The 26,122-nt window shown below is 41.8% G+C and overlaps 1 protein-coding gene across 5 annotated transcripts in view; it reads left to right on the top strand.

Annotated features, from left to right (window-relative positions):
• Positions 1-26,122, top strand: part of IGF1 (insulin like growth factor 1) — a 73,156-nt gene that overhangs the window by 30,868 nt on the left and 16,166 nt on the right. For 2 of the 5 annotated variants that reach the window (XM_060025482.1, XM_060025483.1), the window contains exons 3-4: positions 23,467-23,648; positions 25,136-25,575. In XM_060025482.1, coding sequence (XP_059881465.1) covers positions 23,467-23,648; positions 25,136-25,294 — 341 coding nt within the window. In that variant the 3' untranslated portion in view covers positions 25,295-25,575. Of the gene's footprint in view, positions 1-23,466; positions 23,649-25,135; positions 25,576-26,122 lie in introns of those variants that run through there. The other 3 variants (XM_060025485.1, XM_060025486.1, XM_060025484.1) reach the window with 2 other exon arrangements.

Raw genomic sequence — 26,122 nt, 5'->3', positions numbered from 1 at the left:
TGCTTTATGCCTCGTCCTGCTCCATTCATGCACCCTGGGTGTTATGTTACTTCCTTCCCAGAAGCTCTGTATAAGTATACCCTAATCCAATGGAACAAAGCTATAATGGGGACATTCAAGGCCCCAGTAACCATTCACTGAACTTCAGTGAACTTTGTTCATTCAAGAAGTGGTTGTCATTAAGAGAGTCTCCAAGTAACAGAGTTCTAGGTTTACATTGGCTTAAACAACATAGAAGTTTATTTCTCTCTCATGTAGACATCCCAAGATACATAGATCAGGGCTGCTGAACATCAGTTCTGTTCCACAGAGTCCTCAGGGATCCAGGCTTCTTCTAGCTTTCTACCTCATCATCCTTATATTTTGGCCCTCATCTGTATGGCCCAAGATAGCTGCTGGAGCATCGAGGAACAACATTCCAGTCAGCAAGAAGATTTTTAAAAAGTAAAGGAAGTATGCGGGTTGTCTTTTAAGGAAGGATCCTAGAAGCTGTCATGTTACGCTTGCGCTTGTATTCCATTGTCTAGAATTTCAGCAAAGGGTCACACGTAGTCGTAAGGGAGGCTGAGAAATATGGTCAGCTGAAAATCAGTGTTTCTGTTATTACGGAAAGAGGGAAAATGGATATTGAACAATGAGTAGGAATCCCTGCCAGAAGGACCATCCCAGAATGTAAGTCATATCACTTAGGTGCTCACCTATGCACTATAAAATCAAAGGTTGGTCTAGTGTCAGCCACATCCAGATGCCAATCCTGGCAGCATTACTTGATGAGCTGTGTGATGCTATCAAAAACAGGTATAGTGCCTCCCTCTTTGGTTCCTATAAGATGATGTGAGATGACCAGCAGTGCCTAACATAGTGCCTGGCACATAGTAGATGCTCAGCTAACATTTATTATTATTTTTATCATTCTGCCTACATATGAGGCTGGCTCTGCTCCTGATTGTAGACAAACTTGGGCATAAAAACATTAACGAAATTCCCAGTAGCCATGTTTCTTGAGCAATTTCATATGCTATTCCACTAACCAGTTGCATTAGAGCAAATGAATGGCTGCCCAAAAGAATGTCTTTATCCTCAGTTGCCCTTTCCTTTCTGTCTTTGTTGGATGATGTCAAACAAAGACAAAAGCAATTAACAAACTTCTCAGCAGCTTAAGAGATGACAATTAGAATCAGCAGAACTTGAAAAGGAAGCCCAGGGCTTCCCTGGTGGTGCAGTGGTTGAGAGTCCACCTGCCGATGCAGGGGACACGGGTTCGTGCCCCGGTCCGGGAGGATCCCACATGCCTCGGAGCGGCTGGGCCCGTGAGCCATGGCCACTGAGCCTGCGCATCCGGAGCCTGTGCTCCGCAACGGGAGAGGCCACAACAGTGAGAGGCCTGCGTACCGCAAAAAAAAAGGAAGCCCAAAATAATGGAGGGGCGAGTAAATTTTTCAGAATGCAAAGATCATTCATTTTCACATCGCTTTATTTATCAGGCCAAGCAAAGTAGTGTGAGAAGTCACTCTGGAAAAGGGTAAAGAAAACTAGATCTCTTTTGGCACTGTCTACCATGCCCTATCAAGTAAATCGATTAAGAGGTATACTGGGCTTTATTTTCTATTGTTTCATACTCACTTCCTCTTTGAAGATGCTCTAAGATGCACTCAGCTCTTCCCATTGGCTTCTGTCTAGGCAGGGAGTTTCTACTCAAGTTGAGAATTACTGTGGTAGAATGATTTAGTGCTTGGGAAGACCTGAGTCTGAATCCTGGCTTGCCCACTTAATAGGTGAGTGATCTTGAGACAAATTAATTAAGCTTTCTAATGCTCAATATTTTAATGGTAAGACGGGGATAATAGTGTCCATCTCATTGAATTGTCTTAAGAATTAAATGATAAAGTGTATATGTAAACCAGATGTCCCCAAGTCTTCCAATCCACTTGGGTCACAGTTTTATCCAATATCTATATAAAATGTCTTGTGACCCCCTTTCCACATTCCATGGGAAATCCATGTACTTTCCAAAAGCTCTGAAGATTTGGGGTGCCATGCTTCTCCCAAGTTAGTTCACTCCATAGTCTGTTTTCCAACTATTTCCCACACCCACTTGTCACTCTTGACTCCTGAAACTGCTCTCCTCTGTCACCTGCCTCCTTGGCTCTAGCTCACCTGAGAGATAAATAAGGGTAGGAAAATGCTGGAAGCAGAATAGTCATGAGTGCCTGGAATTTTGCAGGAGCAGCAGGAACAGGCAGGAATAGGGAGACCTGGCAGCTATGATAAAGGAAGACTTGATACAAAACGCTGCCTGCCTGGATAAAGGGAAAGAGAAGGAGAAAGGAGTCAAAGACGATTGTAAGATTTCGAGTCTAGATAAGCAAGAAGATGATGGCGCAGACATGGGCAAGACCAGAAGAGTATTTGACTTTAGTTGACTTTAGTTAATAGCATTGGTTAATTAACTAATGACTTTAGTTAACTGACTGTGGTTTTAGAGATACTGAATAATAATGGAGGATTCAGAAGATAACCCCCATGGCTCATGAATGGTGGTGGTCCAAAGCTCTGGGAGAGGGCAGTCCAGAGCAATAGGTTTGGAAGTCTCTTCGTACAGATGACCGCTGAAGTACAACACCCTCCCAAGCTCTGACATTAAAACTTTAAGTTATATTTTAAAACAAAAAGAAAGGAAAGAAAATTGCCATTTTGGAGTCTCAAATAAACTGCATAGCAACCAATTACACCCCAAATAATCTCATTCCTTTAGCCCAGCAACTGAGTTTCTATTCACTATTATTTTTGTAACAAAAATTTAAAATCACAGAATCATAACACACTGCGGTTGTAATAAGCCTTAAAATGTTCCTGGTCCAAATGCCTCACTGACACAGGGGAAACTGACCTACTAGAGAGTACAGGTGACCTGTACATACTTAAGTTGCATGATGCTCCCAGGTACCCAGAACCTGCCAGAGGAATTTCTGCTCTTCCTTGCACATCTTTTCACCTACAGTTTAGCTCCTGAAGCTATGGTCTTGGACATTCTATCTGCATTTGAGACGTTCCTTCTAACTAAAGTACAGACACAGGTAGCGAGGAGACACTGCGGAATGAGGAGCCAGAAGGCGTAGATTTTAGTCCCAAGCAGAAAGAACTGGCTGCACGCCCTGAAGACAGTCATTGAATCTCTCAGGGTCTCAGTTTCCTCATTTAAGCAGCAAGGGATTGATCTGGATTAGCTCTGAAATGCCTTGCAGCTCTGAGGTTCCTTGATTCTTGGAGGTATCGACTGTCTCCAACTGGATGCACGTCTTCCAATCCCACACAAGATGGAGAGCAGGCCCATCCCAGTATTTGGGGAGGTCCATCAGGACAAGAGCTGGCCTCTCTCTGTGGGGGCTGGAGAAGGGAAGCAGCTGAAGCAACACTATCAGCTTCCTTCCTATTCAGGAGAGAACAATCGAGCTCCTCCCAGGGGAAGCCTTTCGGATTTTGACAGTGTGGGGTCTGTCTTGTGACGGGAACGGAGGATTAGTGGAGAATGGGGTGCTTAGCAGCCGGGATTCTGAACACAGCATCAAAGATGGAAGGAAAGCCAAGAGGTCCTTAGGTCCAGTCCCCTGCCTCTATCTAAGCCTTCCAAGGCACATGGTTGTCATCCTACATTTAAAGATCTCCAGGGCAGCTTCCCACAGTGCCCTGGGTCAGCATGTTTCCCCCTTACAATCAAGAAATTCTTCCTGATGCTTAAGTGGAAACACTTTCAATGTAGCACAAGTCTGTTTACCCTCGTGTAGTCCTCAGTGGAGATGAGAATGAATACTCTGTGTAATGATAACACTTATTATACCTGGCGGCGAAGATTAAGTCGCCTCTTCGTCTTTTCTTTTCTGGGCTAAATCTTCACTCTATTTTCCACCCAGTTCATCATTTTTTTAGTCCTATCTGGATCCATTCCAGCTTCTCCAAATGAGTCTTAAAATAGGAGGATGAAATCTGAGTTCCCAGTCTAATTAAAACCTCAGCAATGCCAAGTTTTGTGGAAAGATTACTCTCCAGGCTTTCATTTCATAATTCTCGACATACGGCCGCATCATATTACAATTTTGTTGTAGCCCTTTCTCACTCACTTAGGGCCCACAGCTATCTTGCTATAATACTTGTCTCTGCCAGTTGGAGCCCATTTCTGTCCATTTTAAACATCTTCCTGTTTTTAATGACCACCCCCTTCTAAACTGTTAAAGGTCACTTTCAATTCTAATCCTACCTCCTAATGCTTGAAGATCTTTTCCTGCCTTAGTGCAATCTGAAAAACATTCTAGTCTATTACCTCAGTCCCTGAGAAAGGAATCTCAATTTATATCAATCCTATAAGAGTCTGAATACCACTCATTTCTCCCAATACCCACAAGCATGGTTTGAGCATGAAAAACAATGCAGACCACCCCTCTCCATTCATTTACTCAACAAGCATCTTTCTGAGCACTAATGACAGGCACTGGGGATACAACAGTGAACAAATCACAATTTCTCTATCCATTAAGTAGCATGTCCATACGATGTAGACCACAAGAGGTATTCATTAAGCTCTTACTCTTTGCAGACCTGCGGTTGGTGTTGGGGCTAGAGCAGTGAACAGGATCTCATGGATCTCACGTTCCAATGGGGTGGGGAGGAGGGAGACAAGGTACAAGTCAACCAATAAATAAGCGGAACCGAGTCTATCTTGATAAATGTTTTCAAAGAAACAATGGAATGATAGATATCAGGGCAGTGGCTATCTTAGATGTGGAGAAAGCTTCCCCAACGAGGGGTCTCTGAAGACCTTACAGCTTAGCAGGGGTCTATTCTATTCTTAGCAGGGGTCTATTGCTATTCTGAACAAATGCCCTTTAGCAAACCAACCTTCTTTATAGTCTATTCTCCCAGACCTAGACTTCACTTTTACTGGGATGTTGATGGCTGACAATGCACTGTTCCTTAGTAAATTATGGACATTTCCAAAGGACTCTTTCATGTACTTTAATCAAAAGAAGTGATAAACGGAAGGAATTTCGGGATACGGTTGCCTTAGTTCCTTAGGAAGTTAATAGACATTCCTGGGTAACAGGAGTCCAGTGGCCCATTAAATCTGGGGAGACTGGACTTCAGTACCATCAGATAGATTTCTTCACTACAGAACTTCTTACAAACTTGAATAGGCTGGTGAAATTTCAGACTCTCTAAAATGGGATAACATGTACAGCTGTTTCCTAAGTTTTTTGCATGGAACCTCTTGAGAAACACTCTTTGGTGAACACTGGGCTGAGGAGGTATCTTGGATCCTTTGGTGTCTTTTGACATTGGATGTGGCATTTGGGATATGATGTACAGGCCAGCTGGATGTTTGTGAAATGTAAGATAGGAACAAAACTGGCTTCTCTGCAAGCCTGGGCCTGGACTTCTCTGCTTTCCTCAGATCGTGGAACATTTTGGGAATCTTTTGAGTGTCTGATCCACAAACACACATAATTACACACCACACAGAGGATTCACAGGCTTCTTATCAAAACTCATCTATGGGCTACAGGATTTCTAAGGACCTGTTCAGTGCTAAAGTTCTACTAAGTTTCTGCCCTCAGGTTATGTTGATCTCTTGGTCCGTGTTTTTTATTAACTTATGGGTTTCTTGGGACCAGACCAAGTGTTTTACATCTTCTCAAGCTCCTTCAGCCTCGGTGAAGTGCTCAGTACACAAAGGATGCTAATAAGTAACAGCCAGGGAGGGTGGGGAGACCCCTCAACACAGAAGTACCAGCCAACCCTGGGGATACCCAATTGGCTTCCCAATTAGTGAATGAGGTCATTTTCCCTCTGATGTTTTCCAGAAATAGATCTGTGAAGAAGGCGTGCACTGAAATGACCTAGTGAGGCAACGGGAAGGAAGTGACTAGAAAGGGAATCATTAAAAATCCAACTTCTTCTTTAAAGGGAAATGGAAACGGGGACCTGGAGGACGGTTATAATTGCCAAGCCAGCAGTGGCCCCTGCTTTCCTCCCCCTGCTCCCAATATGGATTTCCTGCCTGCGGGGCACCATTTGATTTAAAGCTATGGGAGCCTCACAGACATTCTCATGAGAAGGGCTCGGCAAAGAAATAGAACAGCGTTTGCCCTCTTCCTGCCACTTCTGCATGGGAGCAGTTGGATTAATTAACCCTGTTTCCTCAGCAGGATTGATCCCGACACTTGCTCAAGAAACTTTGATGCTTATGTGTAGCCTGACTGACAAATAACAAATTATGATTTTCCTGTTTGCAAAATTGAATGTCCTCTAGTTTATATAACCACCTGGTTCTATAAGCGATCCTCAGTGGCATATTTCCCTTTCACTCTCCTTTGCCATGAGTTTTGAATGCTCTGTGAAAAGGTGTTTTGATGATGTGGTCCTGAGGGTGTGCCCAAAACCCACCCCACCTGTTTGGCTTCTCTGCATTAGCCTGGGAGGTTATAAAGGGTGAGGGCATAGAAAAGATAGATTTGGGTCCTTGGGAAGTCGGTCTTCTAGAACTAAGTTTTACAACTGAGCAGATTGGCTTGAATACCCACCTGACAATTTTGAAAGCCTAAAAATAAATTGAACCTGGTACTTAGAAAAGGCAGCTTTCAATATCAGAGGACATCCCTGTGTTTCTAGTTTTCCATTTGGCCGGGGAATTTATTAAGGCTCTAATTTCCCTCCCTGTGACCTGGCTTCTTGTATTCAGGTGCTAGCTGCAAGTCAGAACGACACAGACTGTGCAAATAAAAAAGGCAGGGAAGGAAAAAAGGTCAACATGTGTTTTTCGTTTCAGTGTAGTTTCTTACTTTGGAGGGTTATGATTTTTTTTTCCTTTTTGCAATAAAACTGGTTCTGCTACTAGACTGAAATACAGTTACCTTTATTAGGCAATTATCAAAAGAGATAGGAAGTCTTTCTGGAGTTTTTCAAGTGTAAGGGGTCCTTCCCAGGATGCCTGTCCTCACTGGCCCTTTCCTCCTGGCCAGTACTCCACCACTTAGCCATATATTATATCCAAATGTTGGATGTCTATATCACACAGAGGCCAGAGACATGGGCATCATCTGAGAACTTGGAATTGCAAATTATCAGGCACCATCTCAGACTTACTAATACAGAAACTGAGGGCGGGACCCAATGATGTTTTAACCAGCCCTCTGGGTGGCACTGATACAGGCTCAGGTTTGAGAAGCACTGATGCTTATCATTGTGTAACCACCCACTGCATGACGTGTGAGTCACCTTGGGCCCCGGCTGCCTCAGGAGCTCCCACAGGTTTGTGAACCTGAAGTTTGTCTTTCCATGGGGGTTAGGAGGCAGGTATGTGGGTGGAGAAGTTTTACCATTTGAAATCAAAGGAACTTCCAGATTTGTGAGTCACTTAAGCTCTCAGTTTTCTCACCTATAAAATTAGGGTAATTCCATCTGTCTCGCAGGGTTGTCGAAATGGCTGAAGGACAGAATGTGTGTGAAAGTGATGTGGAAATGGCCAGGTGCTGTCTGCAGTGAGCTCTGGAGTTAGCTCTATGGATCAATAACACCAACATGCATTGTGAACTGCAGTCTCCTGGCTGGGGAAGGGACTGCATGTCTTCTGTCCTCATCTGTATTCTGAACCCCGAGTCCAAGTACATAGTGGCCATTCACTGACTCTTTGCTGAAATCTTGGAACTAAGTATTCACTCGTGCTGTTGTCACAAGTACCCTGTGAGGTGGATACTATTCACACCCCCACTTTTGGATGAGACCCGAGAGGTTAAGCAACTTACCCACAGGCACAAAATTAGAAATGGAGCCAGCGTCTGAACTCAGGCAAATTGGCTCCGGAGCCTTTGTTTTCACTAGTTCGCTGTACAGCCTCACAATTAATTCATTAATGGTGATGCTGAGGACGGTGATATGAGGTGACATTTCATGAATGCTTGTTCTATGTCACTCACTGTCCCAATCTCTCTATGTGCCTTAACTCACCACAACCCCACAGAGGGAACTGTTAGGTAACCACTGCTAGCATCGTTCAGCTTTAACAAGAAAGGAAACAGAGACACAGACATGGACCCTGATTTGGGGTTTCTTCTTTCCAATGTAAAACTTTCTTCATACTGTGCCTCTCTGTGTACTGTTGGTGCACTTGACATCAATCCACTAATCAGTGATCATTTATAAACTGCCTGATAAGTGCCCAGTGCTGTGCTTCTAGACACAGAAATATGAGACACCATTTCCACCCTTAAAATGCTTCAAATCAAGTTGGGGAAATGGATTGGTCCTCATAAAACAGAAAACAAAAGCCTAATATATAGATTAAGTGTTAGTTTGTGATGCACAAAATAATCATTTTGCACCTTCAGAGAGGTTAGTGGGAATGAAATCCTCAGACAAGAATTCTCACAGGAGCCTGAAGGAAGAAACTCCCTTGCTGGACTCAGACTCCAATCGCTCTGGGCAATAGTCATTGAAACGTTGATTTCAGCATCGCCACACTACGGTTTCCTATAAGGTTGTCATAGGAACCAGGGGCATGGAGGGCATGGTGACCTGTTATCCCATTTTTGTCTGTTTTGTTCACACCTCGTCCTCAGTACTGAGAGCAGTATCTAGAATATAGTAGGTGCTCAATGAACATTTGTGATTGAATGATTATAAGCAGGGAAGGAATAACGTGGTCAAAGAGGGGCAGATGTGGCCAAATTTGGGGTTAGATGGGGAGGTAGGTTGTCAGGGATATTACTCCCCGAAAGAAGGCTGAGAGACCCCAGGCTGGGCAAGAGTCAGGTATTCCAGGGAGGTCCTGAGTCCAGAAGGAGCACAAAAGCAGAGCCTTTGCTATTTAGAACACAAACTCCCCATCTCCCTACAGGAGGTGTGATGCTGTTGGCAGCTATGCTCCTGGGGATCCCCTCTCCCCACCCTGGAGAAGAAAACTTGTAGGTACTTGGTGATTTTGAAAATTGAGAACTAGGGTCTCTTGTCATCAATTTCATTTTTCCTGGTTTTTCTTCTACTTAGTAAACTTTTGGACACCAAGCCCAATTCTTGGTTACATCCCATGTTTCCTTCAGAGGAAACTGCACTAGTAATTGAAAACAGAAATTGGTTCTTTTCTCTAATTCATGGGACGCAGGTAAGATTCCTGTTTGTGCTCTACCTTGGCTCTCGCTTTTCTAATCCTGGGAGAAAATCTAGATATAATTTTCTGCTTTGGTCCTTAGGAAAAATTGTAGACTTTCACCAAAATAGGATTGTCTGATAATATTATTTGACTCAGTAATTCCATTCCTGGGAATTTATTCTTACAAATGATCTAGAAGTAGAAAGTTATGTGCACAAAGACACTTATTGGTGCATTAGTTAAAATAATGATAAAGCTGGAACTAGACTAAGCGTCTAATAACAGGAAAATAGTTTAAAAAATAAATGGTGGCAAATCTACTCAATAAAAGATTCTTCAGCTTTAAAATTATAATTATAAAGATTATGGAGCAATATGGAAAATGCTCCCAATATAATGTTAAGTGAAAAAACACAAAAATACTACCTGAAATTCAGGCTGTGACTGTACCTGTGTCAAAATGATGATGCATCTGGGTGAGAACTAGAAAAAAATATAGAAAAATGATGATATTATAATGTGTTGGGGTAGCGAGATTATGGGTAAAATTTCATTTTTCAATTTCTGCTGAAGTTGTCATAATTTTGTGCAATTCAAAGGGATTGGAAACGAGATGGTCTGGCTGCACTACAGAGCTGACTGCCCCTTTTGAAAGTGGAAAGAATCACAGTGTACTGGGTGAGATGTGAACATCCAACACCAGCCATGCCTTAAGCTGCAGGACTGCCCAGACTTTTCTCTCGAGGGCAAAAGCCATGCATGACATTCCTTCTGGCAGTCTCTAGGCTACAACTGTGTCTACTGCACGTGCTCAAAACCTGGGGTTGTTTGGCTGACTTAGATAACCTCCCCCATAGCCTTCATGGATTTTAGCATTATGTGACTTTAAGAATCCCAGTAGTGGTATCAACTTCAGAATTTTTCCTCACCTGAGAATTCTCCCACTTTCAAGGTGTCCCCAGTTGAAGTGAACTCTCTTGGCAACCTACTAGGTATATGATTTGGGTCAAGTTACTTAACCTTGCTAAACTTCAGTTTCCTCATATGTAAAATGGGTATAGTAATAATGCCTACTCCATGCAGTTGCTGTAAATGAGATGACATGAAAAGTAACATTTACCATACTAGCTTAATAGAAAGCACTCAACAAAGGGAAGCTATTGGTAATATATTACTGCAAAGGCACGCATTTGTTCTAAATGTCAAAGAAATTAGTTTAAACATAAAATGAACTGGAGAATGAAATGCCCCTTTTCAATCTCCAGAGAAACTTGCGTTTAATGGAAAAGCTTCAAACCTCATTTGATTACACCTTTAGGTCTTATTATAGTTCCTTCTTTCTCACTAGCTAATCAATATCCTCTAGGTTTGAGTCTTCTCAAACGTTCTTGAGGCATGAAGGTGTCGTCTGCACTACTGTGTTTAAAGCAACGTAAGGGAGCTTAACTAAGCATCAAACCAGGTAGTACAGTCTGCATAGTAACTCTGACACTTGAAGAAATGCATCATTTCAGGCCAGATAGAAGGCTCGGAGAAAGAGCCCCAGTTGGTGATGCCACAGATGACTAACCCGGACGGGGGAGATGAGAAGGTTGGAAAGCCAAGAGCCACAGCCAAGGATGAGAGAAGAATCTGGTTTGAAAGGAGAGTGTTAAGACATCAACAGCCTGGAAGGGGAAGTCCAGGGTGATTTGTGGCCTGTTGAGTACCAGGAAAAAAGATGTGGCCAAAGAAGGCCCAGATGTTCTGAAGAATGCAAGGAATTTATGACGGGTCATAGTCTGACTGCAGGAAATGCCTGCTGAGGGCAGATCTCGGTGGACCGTGGGAGCACTGGTTCGATGAGAAGATACGGAAAGACTACGATGTCGCGAGTACCTTTACCAGAGTACCGTCCTGAACCGGAAGCAAAGGAGGAGGAAGAGGACAAGAAGTTGCTTGAGGAGAAAAATAAATAAATTAGCAAGTCGTTAGACGTAGATAAAAATATTTCTAAACCAACAGCCCCCTTCTCCCTGTCACTCTTCTTTGTAAAAGTCATTGTCAGTGACTTGAACTGACAGCTCAGAAATGAGAATGTTTGTAGCTCTCTCCACATTCTCTTATCAGAACCCTTACTACGGGTTAAAAAGCTTCACTTCTCCTCCTATCCCTATTATACAGAAGCTGCTGCAAGACCTTGACAGTCATTTCCTCTCATCAACCTAAAGGTTTATACATGCAGTTTTCATATAAATATGCATCTAATTGACATAGTGGGGATTATGGAGACCATACCCATTAAGAGATCAATGGATTTTATATTCTCCTTTCTCGCAGGTGTGACAGGCTAGGTGTGGGGTTACAAGGAAGCAGGTACTTGCTGGAAGGCTGGAAAGAGAGAATGGAGGCTTCCCTGTTCAACAACTGCATCAGAAGAGAGCATTTAGCCCCTGAACCTGGGCCCTGACTTCCTACTAGAGTTAGGACAGAGCTAATTATGCCTAAGTATTAACATCAGCAGTGCCGTCATGCAGGCTTCCCAAACCCAGATCTGAGCCAAAGAGAGCAAACAGAAGGTAAGTGTTGAGGGAAATAAAATATCCCACAAGCAGTTATCCTGGCCCAGTGTCCCTGCACGAAGGAGCCTCCGCAGCTATAGGACACATCAGGCCTCACGTTGCTTGCTTCTAATGAGGTCAACTAATTCTGCAACCACGGACAGGTTTCGTGATAAATTGGAAAACGACTTCTGGGGCAACTGTCTCCAGTTCTCAGAAAGAAAATTCATAGAAGTGAGTGATTGGCTAAAAGGCCAAGAAACCATTGCCTCAGAGTGGGGTCCCAGAGCAGAGCAATGTGGTCATTCACAGTGTGTTTGAGTATGTGACAAAAAATAAAAATAAAGAAGAGTTTGATTTCTCCAGCCAACATCACAAGCTGAAAATATTTTCCTTTAGTAAAATAAATAAAGGAATCAGAGATTTTTCTTGATTGATAATAATATTTGCTAAAAGCATTTAATGAGGTTTGGAGATGTAGACATGATATCAGTCCCAGATGAAATAAAGATGAGAACAGGATTTAGCTTGGAGACAAGCTGCAACCCAGCCACACCTCTCTCTCCTTATTCATACTTCACTTGCTCAATTCAGAAAAATAATATTTGGGGGTGGCTAAAACTAACAGGCTCGGTGATTTTTCCAGATTACTAAGAGACTTCTTAGCTGACCTTGAATTTGCTCTCAGGTCCAAAGCTTTATGAAATTCTAAAATTTAATAATTTGAGGAAAGCCCTAAAGTCTCTTGGTCATGTTTAAGCAATTAAATATTAAGGGGAAAGGGAGAAAATTATGTAGCAAAATTCTATAGAGAAAAAAGAGATAAAGGATGGTTAGACAAGTCCAGATTTTAGCTGAAAGTTCCTGAGACAATATAATCTCTGTCTAAATGAACCATTTAGCCTCAGTCGGCTTAATATTTTGAGGAACCATACTACCACTTGCTTGAGAACTCCTTGTACAGATTTAAAAATTTTCATAACCTTAACATTAGTTTATCTTACCAAAAAAAGGTGTAGCATTTGAAAAAAACATGTATATAATGGTCTTCTAATTTTGTCCTCTGGGCAGATGTTGGTTCCCAATGGTAGAGATGATGACCTGTCTGGAAGCCCATTCACATTATCAGAGATGGGTAACATGTAATTGTAGATGGAATTTTCTGGGGAAACTATGTACCAGTCCCCCAGGAAGAAGCTGACTATCACACAGAGGATTCAGATACCATTGACCGACACTTAGGAAGCTAGTGAAATAAAATGTTGCCCACATTGAATACTAGGAAATTCAGCATTCTGGTCAACAATGTTAACAACCCTCCTGGGACTGGTCACTTATCTTTTGAAGATGTGGCTTTGCAAAGAGTAATGTTAAAAGACCATGCCCCCAGAATGGCCATCATCAAAAAATTTACAAACAATAAATGCTGGAGAGGGTGTGGAGAAAAGGGAACCCTCATACACTGTTGGTGGGCATGTAAATTGATACAGCCACTATGGAGAACAGTATGGAGGTTCCTTACAAAACTAAAAATAGAACTACCACATGACCCAGCAATCCCACTACTGGGCATACACCCTGAGAAAACCATAATTCAAAAAGAGTCATGTACCACAATGTTCATTGCAGCTCTATTTACAATAGCCAGGACATGGAAGCAACCTAAGTGTCCATCGAAAGATGAATGGATAAAGATGTGGCACATATATACAATGGAGTATTACTCAGCCATAAAAAGAAACGAAACTGAGTTATTTTTAGCGAGGTGGATGGACCTAGAGTCTGTCATACAGAGTGAAGTAAGTCGGAAATAGAAAAACAAATACCATATGCTAACACATATATATGGAATCTAAGAAAAAAAAAAGGTTCTGATGAATCTAGGGGCAGGACAGGAATAAAGACGCAGACGTAGAGAATGGACTTGAGGACATGGGGAGGGCGAAGGGTAAGCTGGGATGAAGTGAGAGAGTGGCATGGACTTATATATACTACCAAATGTAAAACAGATAGCTAGTGGGAAGCAGCTGCATAGCACAGGGAGACCAGCTCGGTGCTTTGTGACCACCTAGAGGGGTGGGATAGGGAAGGTGGGAGGGAGATGCAAGAAGGAGGAGATATGGGAATATATGTATATGTATAGCCGATTCACTTTGTTTTAAAGCAGAAACTAACACATCATTGTAAAGTAATTATACTCCAATAAAGATGTTAAAAAAAAAAAAGTCACCAGAGGGGCTCAATAGTAAATTTGAACTGGAAGAAGAGGGAATCGGCAAACTTAAAGATAAATTGATAGTGATTATGCAATCCAAATAACACAAAGAAGGATGGAGAAGAAATGAACAGAGCTTCAGAGATGTATGGGGCATCCAATAAAAACGTTAAAAAAAAAAAAAAAAAAGACCATGCCCAGGAGTTTCTAGAAAGACCCTTCTCATCCTCATTCTCACTTCCGGGTGCCCACACAAATGAGGCCACTTCCTCATTCCTCAAAGCCTTTAGGATCCGTTTGCAAAATGAAGTTGGATTCTTTCTAGTATTTCAACAGCTCCAGCAAATGACTCTCTTATCTTTCTTATCCTCCTAATTCACACCTGTATCCTGCCTTGATCTGGCTTCTGCAGTCCTAACGAATGGTCTTGTCCCCTGCCTGTACTCAAACCCACCTCCATACTGGTCATTTTCCCTATTTTCCTCCATCAAACCCAATGCTGATCCCTGCTTTTCTTAAATTCAATCTGATGTATCAATCTTGTTTTCATATAAAATTAAATCTGACAAAGAGGAAAGACCTGGCTCTCTCATCAAACTTCTCTTCACTGTATTTTTCCCTATTATTGGGGAAAAACACTGATGTGCCCTATATGCATTGTTGATTAGAAAGTGGGTCCCCTAGCCATTTAGATAATGCTTAGAGTCGCGTTGTTAGAAGGAGTGCTTGATGTTATCCAGTACTTTGTCTATGTGAGAAAACTGAATCTCAGAGAGTTTGGGTGACTTGTGAGTTTGCACAAAGGATCTGGGCTGGAATCCAATGTTGTTTTCAGTATACCATATTGCCTTCTTTTTTACTTCCTCTCTGCATATGGCACTGTGCTAGGTGCTATAGAAACACTCCCCAGGACCTTTCAATTCAGGAACAACGCTGTTGACACACCAGCATGAAAGGTACCTCACACACAACCCAACTGGCACTGACGTGCACACTCTGCAGTTATTTATACCATGTAGCGCTCTAACCCCCTTCTCCCTCCCTCCCTCCTCTCCTGTGTTCAACCTGTGGCTGACTCTGGCTGTTGCTTCTCTGCACTAATGCCAAGGGCTGTCTCTGCTGCTGTGGAGGCTGCCCTCCAACGCCTCACTCCCTGATGCAGGCCCGGATGCCTCTCCTTATGGGGCCTACACCTCCCGACACTCTCCCTTCAGACACGCCAGACGGCCCTGGCAGCTGTCACCCCTTCACCTGGATCCTGACCGTGTCACACCCACCCCTGGGAAAATCTCCAGATGCACCCTGAGCAAAACACAGAGGCCTGAGTGAGGAGACTGACGGGGAGCAGGGCCCCTGAGAACACAGGGCAGGTGCCAAGTTGCAAAGAAAAGAGAAATGATAGACTTTAGAGTGAAACTAAAAATAAAGAGAATGTGTTTTAATACCCCTTTGGCTGATTCATCTTTCTGTGGCACCAGAAAGAGGGGCGTTACCCCCTATTCATGAATGCCTTATGTTTTGCCTACAAGACCTCTCTTCCCACATCTGAAAGAGTAAACTGACAGTAACAGTGTAAGTATAGGAGATAATGCTGGTGGCATGGCTACAATCTCCACATTGGAGCCGGACTCATCTTACAATTTCCGTCACAGCCTTTCTCAAAAAAATGAGATAACTCAGGTCCATATGTGCGATTCCTCAACATCCCTTCTTATTCTCTCTTGTTTTGTCTGTCTTCATCTCATTCAGGCGTGGGTCCAAGATGGAGTAGTGATTAGTGGGCCTGGTGACATTGTATACTTGGTGGCTGTTTATTTCCAAAGCATGGTTGGCAGGAAAGGGAGCCTTAGATTTCAGTCATTCCAGAGAAGGAACTAAACTCTAATTCTTAGCCTACCATGAACTCTGCATAATATGAGCTTGTGCCCTAAAGTGCATCAGTGAACAAAAAGAATGTCAATGGCTGTCAATAACAGGAGACAAGCAGATATAGAGGAAGAAGAGAAAAGAAAGAGGAGAGAAATACGTATGCTGGTGGAAAGTGATTGGGGAACCACCCTGACCATGTATTTTGCCCACATCCCTCCCATGCCTTGCAGCATTGTTTTGAAATAAGTGAATAGATACTAATGCTGAAAAGCCAATTATTTTAGCCAGTGGATTATTTGGGAGAAATCAAAGGTAACAAGAGTTCAAGATAAGCCCATATCACTTGTGTGACTTAATTGGAGGATCTGTTCTCATAGAGTTCCTATTCCAGATTAAAAATATTTAGGACAGTCTATACAACATAAAGTTTGGATATTCTTTCAAAGGAACACATATTCATTATTTTCATAGAGAACAGTCCTCCTTTATCTAGAAAGGCCATCTTTTCAACCAAACTTTGGAAAGGATGCATTTTTAAGAGGAAGAGAAGAAAAGGAGGAGACCTGCCCAGCTAGCCTTGCTGGCCAGCTAACTCCATAACAATTATAAGAGCTAACATTTATTTAGAGTTTATTGCATACCAGACATTGTGCAAAACACTTTATATGCATTCTCACTTAACCTTCACAACAGTCTTGGGAGATACTCTTATGTCCATTTTACATAACAGGATCTGAGTCTTAGAAGAGTTGGTGCCTTGCCCAAGGTGAATAGTGAATAAGTGGCAGAATCCAGACCTGGATTCTGGGATTTATTTCCCATAAATAGGGAAAGTGAGAAGTGATTCTCACTAAAATGGACACAAATTTAAGCACTCCAAAACATGTGCTTTTAGCCACTCCACACATTGCCTCCTTCACTGGTATGACAGATGTCACAGGCAGATCATACTCAAACCCTGCAGTATGTTCTAACTAATCGAAACTATATAACTGGAAAATGGTAGCTAACTTATATAGCAGGCTCAACTGAAATAATTCAAACATAAAAATGACCTCCTGGCATTTGATTATCTTTTACCTTAGACGTTGATAAACCAAACCATTCCCTCAGGACAACATTTCTGTCCAGCAAAGCATTTCTCTTGCCAAAGTATAATTTTGTTGGCTACATCTATCTCCTCCAAGGCCTGGAATCAAACCTAAACTAGTAAATTGTGCTGACCTGGCAAGACGCTCGCCCTCCAGGGCATTGTATCAGGCTAAAGTAATACATCACGTTGCTTCCCACTCTGTCGGCCCATTTCTCCAAAGAGCCCTAAAACGGTAATGTTTCTCCTCTGAATCTCTAGTTTTCTTGCTCATAAGCCTTGCGCTTTAGCTCCCTGGCCTTTGGGACAGAGGCAGACCGAATAGCACTAGTTTCACACCTGCCCTTGAGTTGGGGCTTCCAAAAAAAAAATGGCATATTTGAAGAAAGGGGCAGCCCCACAGAGCACTGCTTCATTCCTTTTAGGCCCAGAGATACACAAACATTGACTTGATTGGGTAACAGGAAGACTTTGGTCTTTGGGTGATGGGGATTTAGAAGCTGAGAAAGAGTTGCCGAGTGATGGGGGTGGCGGCAGGTCAAACAGAGCCGCGATTCCTAGAAAAGATGACCTCGTTCAACTGAGAAGTAGTGGGACCAGCAGACACTGGAAATTAAAAATTAACACAGGCTGAAGTGAAACTGATGACTGAATTTGATAGGTTTTCAAGAAAAGTTTATGACATGCCGTTCATAGAAGAGAGGACATTTTCTGTGTTCACTTTTATAAATGCCAAAGGCCAGTCCTACTTGGAAAGATCTTCTGCAGAAAAGCAGAAATGTGCAGAGTCCACTAGCAACATATAAGGCAGGCAATAGGTATATATTTTCGAAAAAGTTCTTCACAAACAATCCTATTTTTAAAATGTTTTGACAATAGTTTTGATACTGACAGTCAAGCACTTCATTCCCCGATATGTGTTCGAGTATGTGTGTGTACATACTCTCGTTATTCTAAATGCATAGTGATGTGGATGGTCTTACAGTAGTGAAGGCATCTTTCCATATCTTTACTAAGCACATGAACACATATATCTCAATATTTGTTTTAATGCAAGTTGATTTCCATAGAAATTTTTAAAGGTAAAATATCGATTCATCAAAAGGCTTTAAGTTAATGCAAATCCTATGAATTCAGGAAATATCAACCATTCAATGTATTACATTTGGGGTCTAGGTAATGGTCCTATCACAATTTTCCTTATATTAGGAATTCATGATAGGAGTCCAGTTTTCCACATAAAGCCATAAATAGGGAAAGTGAGAAGTGATTCTCACTAAAATGGACACAAATTTAAGATTACTCACATTCTACTCAACTTTCCTACTAGTATCCCATGCAAAATTATGTCAACTGAATGCATTTTTATTAGATAAGGTGGTCCATGGAGCACTGCTGCCTAAGAAACTAACCATTCTGAGTTATTCTAAATTGTCAACAGGTCTGGAAGTTATGGACAGATAGCTGGTGTAGGAAACCTAACTGGCTTCTACAGATATTAACTATGGTATTTGATTGTGTGATCAATCTTAAGTTAATCAAAGTTAAATGCAACTTCGTTTTTTATTAGTTAATAATCCATTTGCGTTTTCTACCAGACACATAATTGTGTATTTTCTAGAAATAGCCCTGGAAATACAACTAGAACTGTCTTACTTCTTTTTCCCTGCTTTCAAAACACGATCAACTTTAGAACCTCCCCCGTTAGCAATTTCTAGAGAACTTTTAGCCCTTGGAACACAAAGAGTAACAAGTGTATATCTTCAGAACTGGATATTTCCCTATTTGGAAAATGTTTTGCATTTTTTATTATTTAAATACTGATTCTTCAAATCAATGTCTCCTGTTTCCAACAATAGAGTTAAAATAATTAAAGGGAAGCTTTCTCAATAAGCAAGAGGGGAAGTTTCAAAGGAGATTAAAGTTGAGTACAATGTCCCCACTGTATCCCCAGAAATCTATAAAGAAACACAAGCTTATGTGGCACCAATAAAGGTAGTACATATTTACCAATGATGAATGACCAGAGCTCTTTGCTCTAGAAGTGATGACCCCAGTTAAATCTCATTATTATGCCTTTTCCTTCAGAGATGGAGGGAAGCAAGTTGCTTGCATCCATGACAAAATGTGAGACTCAGCTAATTGGCATGGTTTTAATGATGCCAAAAGTCTGCCCCAAACCCTTATAACTAGCAAGTTTGCCCTGAAGATTATTGAATTACTCCACTGACCATGCATTATTTAAAGGGAAGTGCTATTATTATAGAAGCCAGCTGTTTAATCATTGGAATTCTGTCTGTTGGCCAACTTTCAAGATACAGCCGTACAACTTTCAAGATACCGTGATGACACTTTATGTCTGCTCATAGAGGACTCAAGGCCTAGGTTAGGTGGTAGCCAACTTGTCTGCTAAGCAATCTTTGGTTTGCATGCTCTGGAGCAAACCTACTGAAAAATAAATACACAAATATATAAATTTCCAATGTCAAGACTTTGTCAGCAAGGAAAATTCTGTGAAATTATACCCATGCCTAACAGTTCACCCTAACAGTTGAGTGAGTATATGGATACTTCATAATTGGTATGACAGAACTCTGGGACTATACCTAGTTGTAGAAAGGACTATCCCAGTCACCTGTCTTTTGTCATAGAATTGAGTACAGAAAAATATTTTGAGCGTCTTGGGGAACTCAAGTGATAAACAGAAAACAAATTTTAACCTTCTAAGTTAGAAAATATTTGGTTTTCTTTCTTGAAGACAGTGTAAAAGTGGTTTCCAACCATAGTGAATATTTGGTTGGCCTAGGTGAGTTTTCTTCTTCATTTCTTTACTTATTGCAGATTATTTGGAATAGAAAGGACCATAGCAGTCAGACACTGTGTTCAATACAGGAATATGCTCTTAGGATCTCTGACAGGTGTTCATATAGCCTTTACTTAACTGCTTCTAGCAATGGGAAGTTCATTACATTTAAAAGAAGTCAGTCCCATCTTTAACACTCTTAAGTTCAAATTGTTAGAAATTTTTGCTTATATTAGTCCAACATTTGTTTCTTTTTCACCTACCAACTCCGATTCTGCCCACTGGAGCATAATTACCTAGTGCTTAATGAGGAGTTTTTAAAGGCAAGGATGGAACAGTTCACTCCATCTCATTTAAAAATTACTCATAATGACAATAGCTGCAATTCTGAGGTCATTAAAAATTCCTATTTTTCTCAAAATTGATACTGTAGCAAATTATTTTACTGTTTTCCTGGTAAACCACATTGCATCATGCTCCTAGTTTTAGCCCATAGCAAGAAATATCTTTATTTTGGTTCTTGAAAAATAAGAAATATGAGGCATTTGAAGATAAAGGGAAAAACTTTGACCTTCAACTCTGGCCTCTCAATTGTTGAGAAATGATTTTTTTGTTGTTAAATATCTTTATGTAGAACCAGAAGTCAAGTCTATAATACACTTCAAAGGGTCAATTAAACTTTAAAAGGCAAGGTAAATACTTGTTATATTCATATATTTTCAATGAAGTACAATTAGTCCATTGTAGACATCATGAATAGACAAAGAACATCTTTCTAGGATTGTGGTGGTTAGAAATAACCGGTAGTTACATTTTTGACAAAATCCAAGTCTGTAATATTTTGACAACATTAAAAAAAACAGATATAGACATAAGGTAAACTTTCTTTTTAGAGCATTATGGAAGAGTCCTAAATTTCTCTGTTCCTAAAGTCATTGATCTATGGACTAAAAAAAGCACAGCTATTTTATAGACTGAACCATGGCAAACTCTGAGCTCATCTAAGAGGTGACAAAGCAGATGCCTGGTGTGTGCTATTATTGTTTGCTGTGCTGATGATTACTTTCTATCTCTCAAGAGGAAATAGTCCTGTGGTGAGTTTCATGGCTGTTGACAGTCACCAAGAAGGGAATATGTATACATACAATGTTTGATGCTGTTCTGAGATGAAGGTTAGTGTCCTTCTCCAGTGGCAAGCAAGAAGCTCCAGAACCTATGGAGTCTCAGAAGGAAGATAACTTTAGAGATGCTTGAAACAGAGGTGCTAAATAGGTCCCGGAATCACAGAGCCTATCCCTCTCCATCTTCAACCCATAAGGATGAAATTAGTTGTTTCTAAGTTAGCCGAGTGTGAAGGTTTCTGGAACTACTCCTGCCACATTACCTCCAAACATCAAATTACTATTCCAAATTCAACAAATGAATCGCAATCATGTCCCATCAAGAAATGCATCGTTTTGGCAAAGAGCAATCATTACCTGCGGTGGATGACAGGGACACTTACCTCAAAGTAGGCTGAGTCACCTTCCTCTCTCTCCCCACCCCAAGAGAAAACCAAAGTGTATCAGCCACTCTCCACTGGCTGACCCCTTCAGCCTCTTGAAATAGCCACTTAGCAAAAAGTATGCAGAAGTCCTTTGTGGATTACAAAGAGCCATGTAAGCCTATTTGTGTCTTTATTCTAATTTATAGTTCCAGGAAAAGATTATAAAAACAAAAAAAAACAAAAAATATTGTTTACATTGCCCAAGGGACCAGATAAGTCCTGGCTTGCCAGGGCCCAGCTGGCGAGCAGAAGCAGAGAGTCTTCTGCACTGGTTGATCCTCCAATGGCAAGTGAAAGCACCGTTGAGGCTCCAACTGAGACCAGCTGCCCGGTCCCTTCCAAATCCCTCAACCATGAGGAACCCACAGGGTTCGCCCTGAACGAAAGCAGCACACCCCACCCAAAGAGACCACAATTGAACCCTTGCTAAGTTTCTACCCCTAGCTGCCCGAAGAAGGACAATAAACCTGCCTTACAGGGAGGAAGCATCCCTAGGTTCCTGTGCCAAGCATCAGGAAAACATTTGGATTCTTAGAGGATGCCATGAACAGCTGGCCCCTCGAGCCGCAAGGCAGCCAAACTAGTTTGGTAGCAGGCCATGACCATGGGTCTGATCTCCCCCAACTAGAGAGTTCAAAATATACATGGAGATTTTGACTTTCAAAACTCCATCCTAAAGTACAGTATCATTATTATGTGAACGTAAGACTTTTTATTTAACATATAATGCTGTCTTCTGTGTCAGGAATTTAAATTGAACATATGTCACATTGATTAATTGGATCCTTCTGGCTCAATAGTTCACAAATTTTCTTCCATGAAGCTTGGACATCAGTGGAGAAGACTCAGGCCCTCCACCTCCCAAGGGAGGTAAGGGAGACAGAGAAAGCCAAGATCCAGTCCCCTGCCCTTGCCCAAGCCACAAGCAGTTTCACTTTTGTCTGTTTTATATATGGGTATATAAGCAAGATTTGGTGTAACGAAAGTTCTACTATGACAAAAAGTTTACAAAGAATTCAAGTACGTTTTAAGTTCCATGTAAACTTGTTTTGCCTCCTTTTTACTTCTAGAGCCAAGAAAAGTGTGTCCAAATCAAAACAAAACAAAATAGAATCAAACTAAAACCTACTTGCCAAGTAAAGAGGCCTAATTGATTTGCAAATATCAAAAGAAATTTGATTCCTTGTGTTCCCTCTGGGCAATCAGAATGAAAAATGGACATTTAGTTCATTCTGTCTCAGTCTAGTGGTTATTCTATAAGAAAACAGAAATGATGGTTCTGGCCTCTCTAGGGTGATAGGAGAAGGGCCCTATCACATTGGTATTGTCATCAGTTCCAAGTTCCAAAGCTTCTGGATGCAGTCAATAGAGAGCCTGTCTCTTCACAGACCCTATATGATCCTGGAAAGCGATGTTCTGAGGAAACAAACCAACATTTATTTAGGACCTGCTAGGTGTCAGGTGATATGCTAAGTACTTTTCATACAGTATGTCATATAATCCTCAAGCAATCAGTACAAGGAAAATCTTATTAACCCCACTTTACAAATGGGTAAACTGAGGCCCAGGAATGACTTAAATGACTTGTCCAGAGTCACACAACAGGTCTCCCAGGCTCTATGAGGCACTTGGGCTTTGCCAGGAGTAGACCCGAGTTTGAATCCTGGCTCCACCACTGCATGAATGACCCTGAGTGAGTCATTCCCAACTCTGAGTTTCGGTTTCCAAGTCTCGGTTTCTGCATCAGTTAAGTGAGGAGAACTTTCCAGACTTAAAACCCCTTTAATTCTCAGTCTGATGTTATAACAGAAGCAGTTAAGCCAAAGAGCAAACATCTGAGCCATCCTGCAAACAAAAACCATGCAGATTTGCTAACAAGATTAAGAAAACATAAAACATGCTCTTTTAATTAATATTCCTAGCAGTCTCCCAATTAAGTCAACATATAAGGAAAGGTGAGGATTGGGTATAGACAAGATCCTTGACTACAGGTGGCTAAGAACTTGAGGAGAATTAACACAAATAAATGCACGATGAGTGAGGTATTGCCAACGAGTGTGGCACCAACTCCAGGAGACATACTGGAGTCCAGAAAGATCTAGGGGGTCAGGAATTGTTGGAGGAGCTTCAAGAAGAGGTTGACTCACAAAAGTGTGGGTTGATGAGGTGTGGGGAGAGGAGAGTCTTCAGGGGCTGGGTGGAACTGTGGAGATAGCATATTATCCCACTCTAAAGCCAGGCCTCTCTGCGTTTGATTGGAACAGACAAGCCCACGGGGTATGGCTCGAGCAGTCGGAGGGCGCCTCAGACAGGAATCGTGGATGAATGCTGCTTCCGGAGCTGTGATCTGAGGAGGCTGGAGATGTACTGCGCGCCTCTCAAGCCTGCCAAGTCAGCCCGCTCTGTCCGTGCCCAGCGCCACACCGACATGCCCAAGGCTCAGAAGGTAAGCCAACCTGGGGGGGGATGGCCACCCCTGCAAGATCTGTATCCTATCCATGTGGGTGAGCCAAACAGTAACTAGGTCCCGTAGTCTCCTGGCTCACAGGTCAAAAAAGCTCCATTCTCAACTGAGAGGTCCATCCCTTACATTATTCCACATTGTAAACTCTCCCTTCCACTGCTCTGGACCATCTGATCATCAGAAGACGGTGGAGAAGAGTGATTAAACTTGGGCTTTGGTATCAGACAAAACTGACATCCTAGGTTCGCCAATCACCAGTGGAGAGCCCTTGGCGAAATAATGAAACCTCTCAAGCCCTAGTTTCATCAGTAAAGTTGGGATAACGGTACTATCTACCTCATCAGGTCGTTAATGTGCATGCAATGCTTTTCACATGCCTGCACAAAGTAACTGTTGGACAAGTGTTAACTTCTGTCATAACTGCATGAATAAAGTATGTGACCTTTCAAGTCCTGGTATTCTGCAAAGGTGCAAAGAAAAAAAAAAAACACTCTAAAATGGGAACTAATAGAAATTCACATCCAGTGGCAAACATAAAAGAAAATAAAAACAAAATAGAAAGAACATAAAAACAAATAGAAACTTCTGTTTGGCTCTAAGAACACCAAAAAATTTCTAATGATCAAAATCTGCAGGTGTCTCTTACTAAGAGCTAGACTTTAAACAAGCCTTAGAGGTACTATCTATGCCATCAAAAGTACATAAATCATCTGATGCACATTGATAACTTAATACATTTTTGTTGAATGAGTGAATGAACAAGTGAACAAATGAATATACGTGACTACATTTTAGTGATTTAAGTAGAAAGAATGAGAACTAAAGAGAAGGTGAAGAAAATGAGGAAGGATGAATAAGGAAAGTAAAAAGCTCTCAGGTCTCCTTGGGGACTCTGTTGACAAAAAAAGAAAACAACTTGAGGTTTTAATCTTTGGAGTCAAAACTTTGGTATCAGACAGAAGGCACAAGATGAGAGACCTGGAAGTACATAATAACACCTTTGCTGCTTCCTGGTCCTAATTTGCAGCTGAGGCTGGAACAGGGGGCTTAGCAGAGATGCGGTCCCAGGGAGCCACCTTGAGTGATGTAAAGGGACTAGGCACAACCTGGTTCACAGAGAACACAGTAGCCAGAGGATGAGTCAGGAACAAGTGCCACAGAAATAACGTTTAGGTGAATGTGGCTGGAAGGTGTGCTTGAGGGGATGAAGGCAGGTTAATTCTTTCTCTTTCCAGGTGACACAGTGCCTCTCAGTTTCTAGTTGGGGAGGGGGTGGGTGGTGTCAGAGATGAGTCTCAAAGTTCTGGAATATCAGGTCTAGTGACTGAGGTCCAGACACCTCTCCAGCACCAATGATGTCTTCTGCATCTATGGAGCCCAGGCATTCTGGGCTGACTCAAAGGCTCTGTCTCCCGGGACACCAAGGGGACCACCTGTTCTCAATGCAATTATTTTTGTGATGTTTACAGTATCAGCCCCCATCCACCAACAAGAAAAAGAAGTCTCAGAGGAGAAGGAAAGGTGGGCCAAAGAAACATCCAGGAGGGGAACAGAAGGAGGGGACGGAAGCAAGTCAGCAAGCAGATGAAAGGAAAGAAGAAAGAGCAGAGGAGGGAGACTGGAGCTAGAAACTGAACACAGGCAAGAAAGGAAAACGGAGGAGAGAAGGACTAAGACAGAGGCAAGGAGGATGAGAGAAAAGCAGACAGCGAGAAGCAAGTGGGAGATGCTATAGAGGAAATGAAGAAAAGTAGGCCCGCTGGAGCTAGAGAGCTCATGTGACAGAAGGAGGAGAAACGGAGAAATGTGGAGAAACTAATAAACGTGGAGAAATGGAAAAGGAAAATGTCATGCCCAAGAAAGTGCAAAGAAAGACAGTGGCAAGAATGAAAAAACAAAAATTATGAAAGAGGCAAATAAAACAATTCCCCTCCCCACCAAAAAAACAAGTAAAATAATTAAAATAAAAATCAAGGCTTTTATATGCATTTTAAAATTTTGTGTGAATTTTACAAGAATTTCCATGTCAATATATATCCAGAGTTAAATATTAGCCCCAAATTCTCAGCAAGAGTGAATTGTGTCATAAAAGTTCCCAGATTTCCTTTCCTACAGTGTCATTGGAGGCTGCATTTCTTAGTCAAGCTCGGGCCAAAGGGCACCCAGTATTTGCCTAAAGGCCCATGAGGCCTGAGAGCTTACCTATGAGAGGAGGTCACTGAACTTTTCTGTGTGCACTTTGGAATCAGACATAAAAGATGTATTAGTATGATAGGGCTGCCATAATAAAGTGCCACAGACCTTTTCACACATTTCTGGAGGCTGGAAGTCCAAGATCAAGGTGTTGTCAGGGTCAGTTCCTCCAGGGACCTGGGAGGGAAGGATCTGTTTCAAGTGTCTTTCCTTGGTTTGGAATTGGCCTTCTTTTCTCTGTGTTTGCACATCATCTTCCCTCT

The sequence above is a fragment of the Delphinus delphis genome, chromosome 11, assembly GCF_949987515.2.
Source record: "Delphinus delphis chromosome 11, mDelDel1.2, whole genome shotgun sequence".
In the NCBI taxonomy this organism is placed as follows: domain Eukaryota; kingdom Metazoa; phylum Chordata; class Mammalia; order Artiodactyla; family Delphinidae; genus Delphinus; species Delphinus delphis.
Note: the sequence above shows the minus strand (reverse complement) of the source record. Positions and strands in the feature narration are given on the sequence as shown.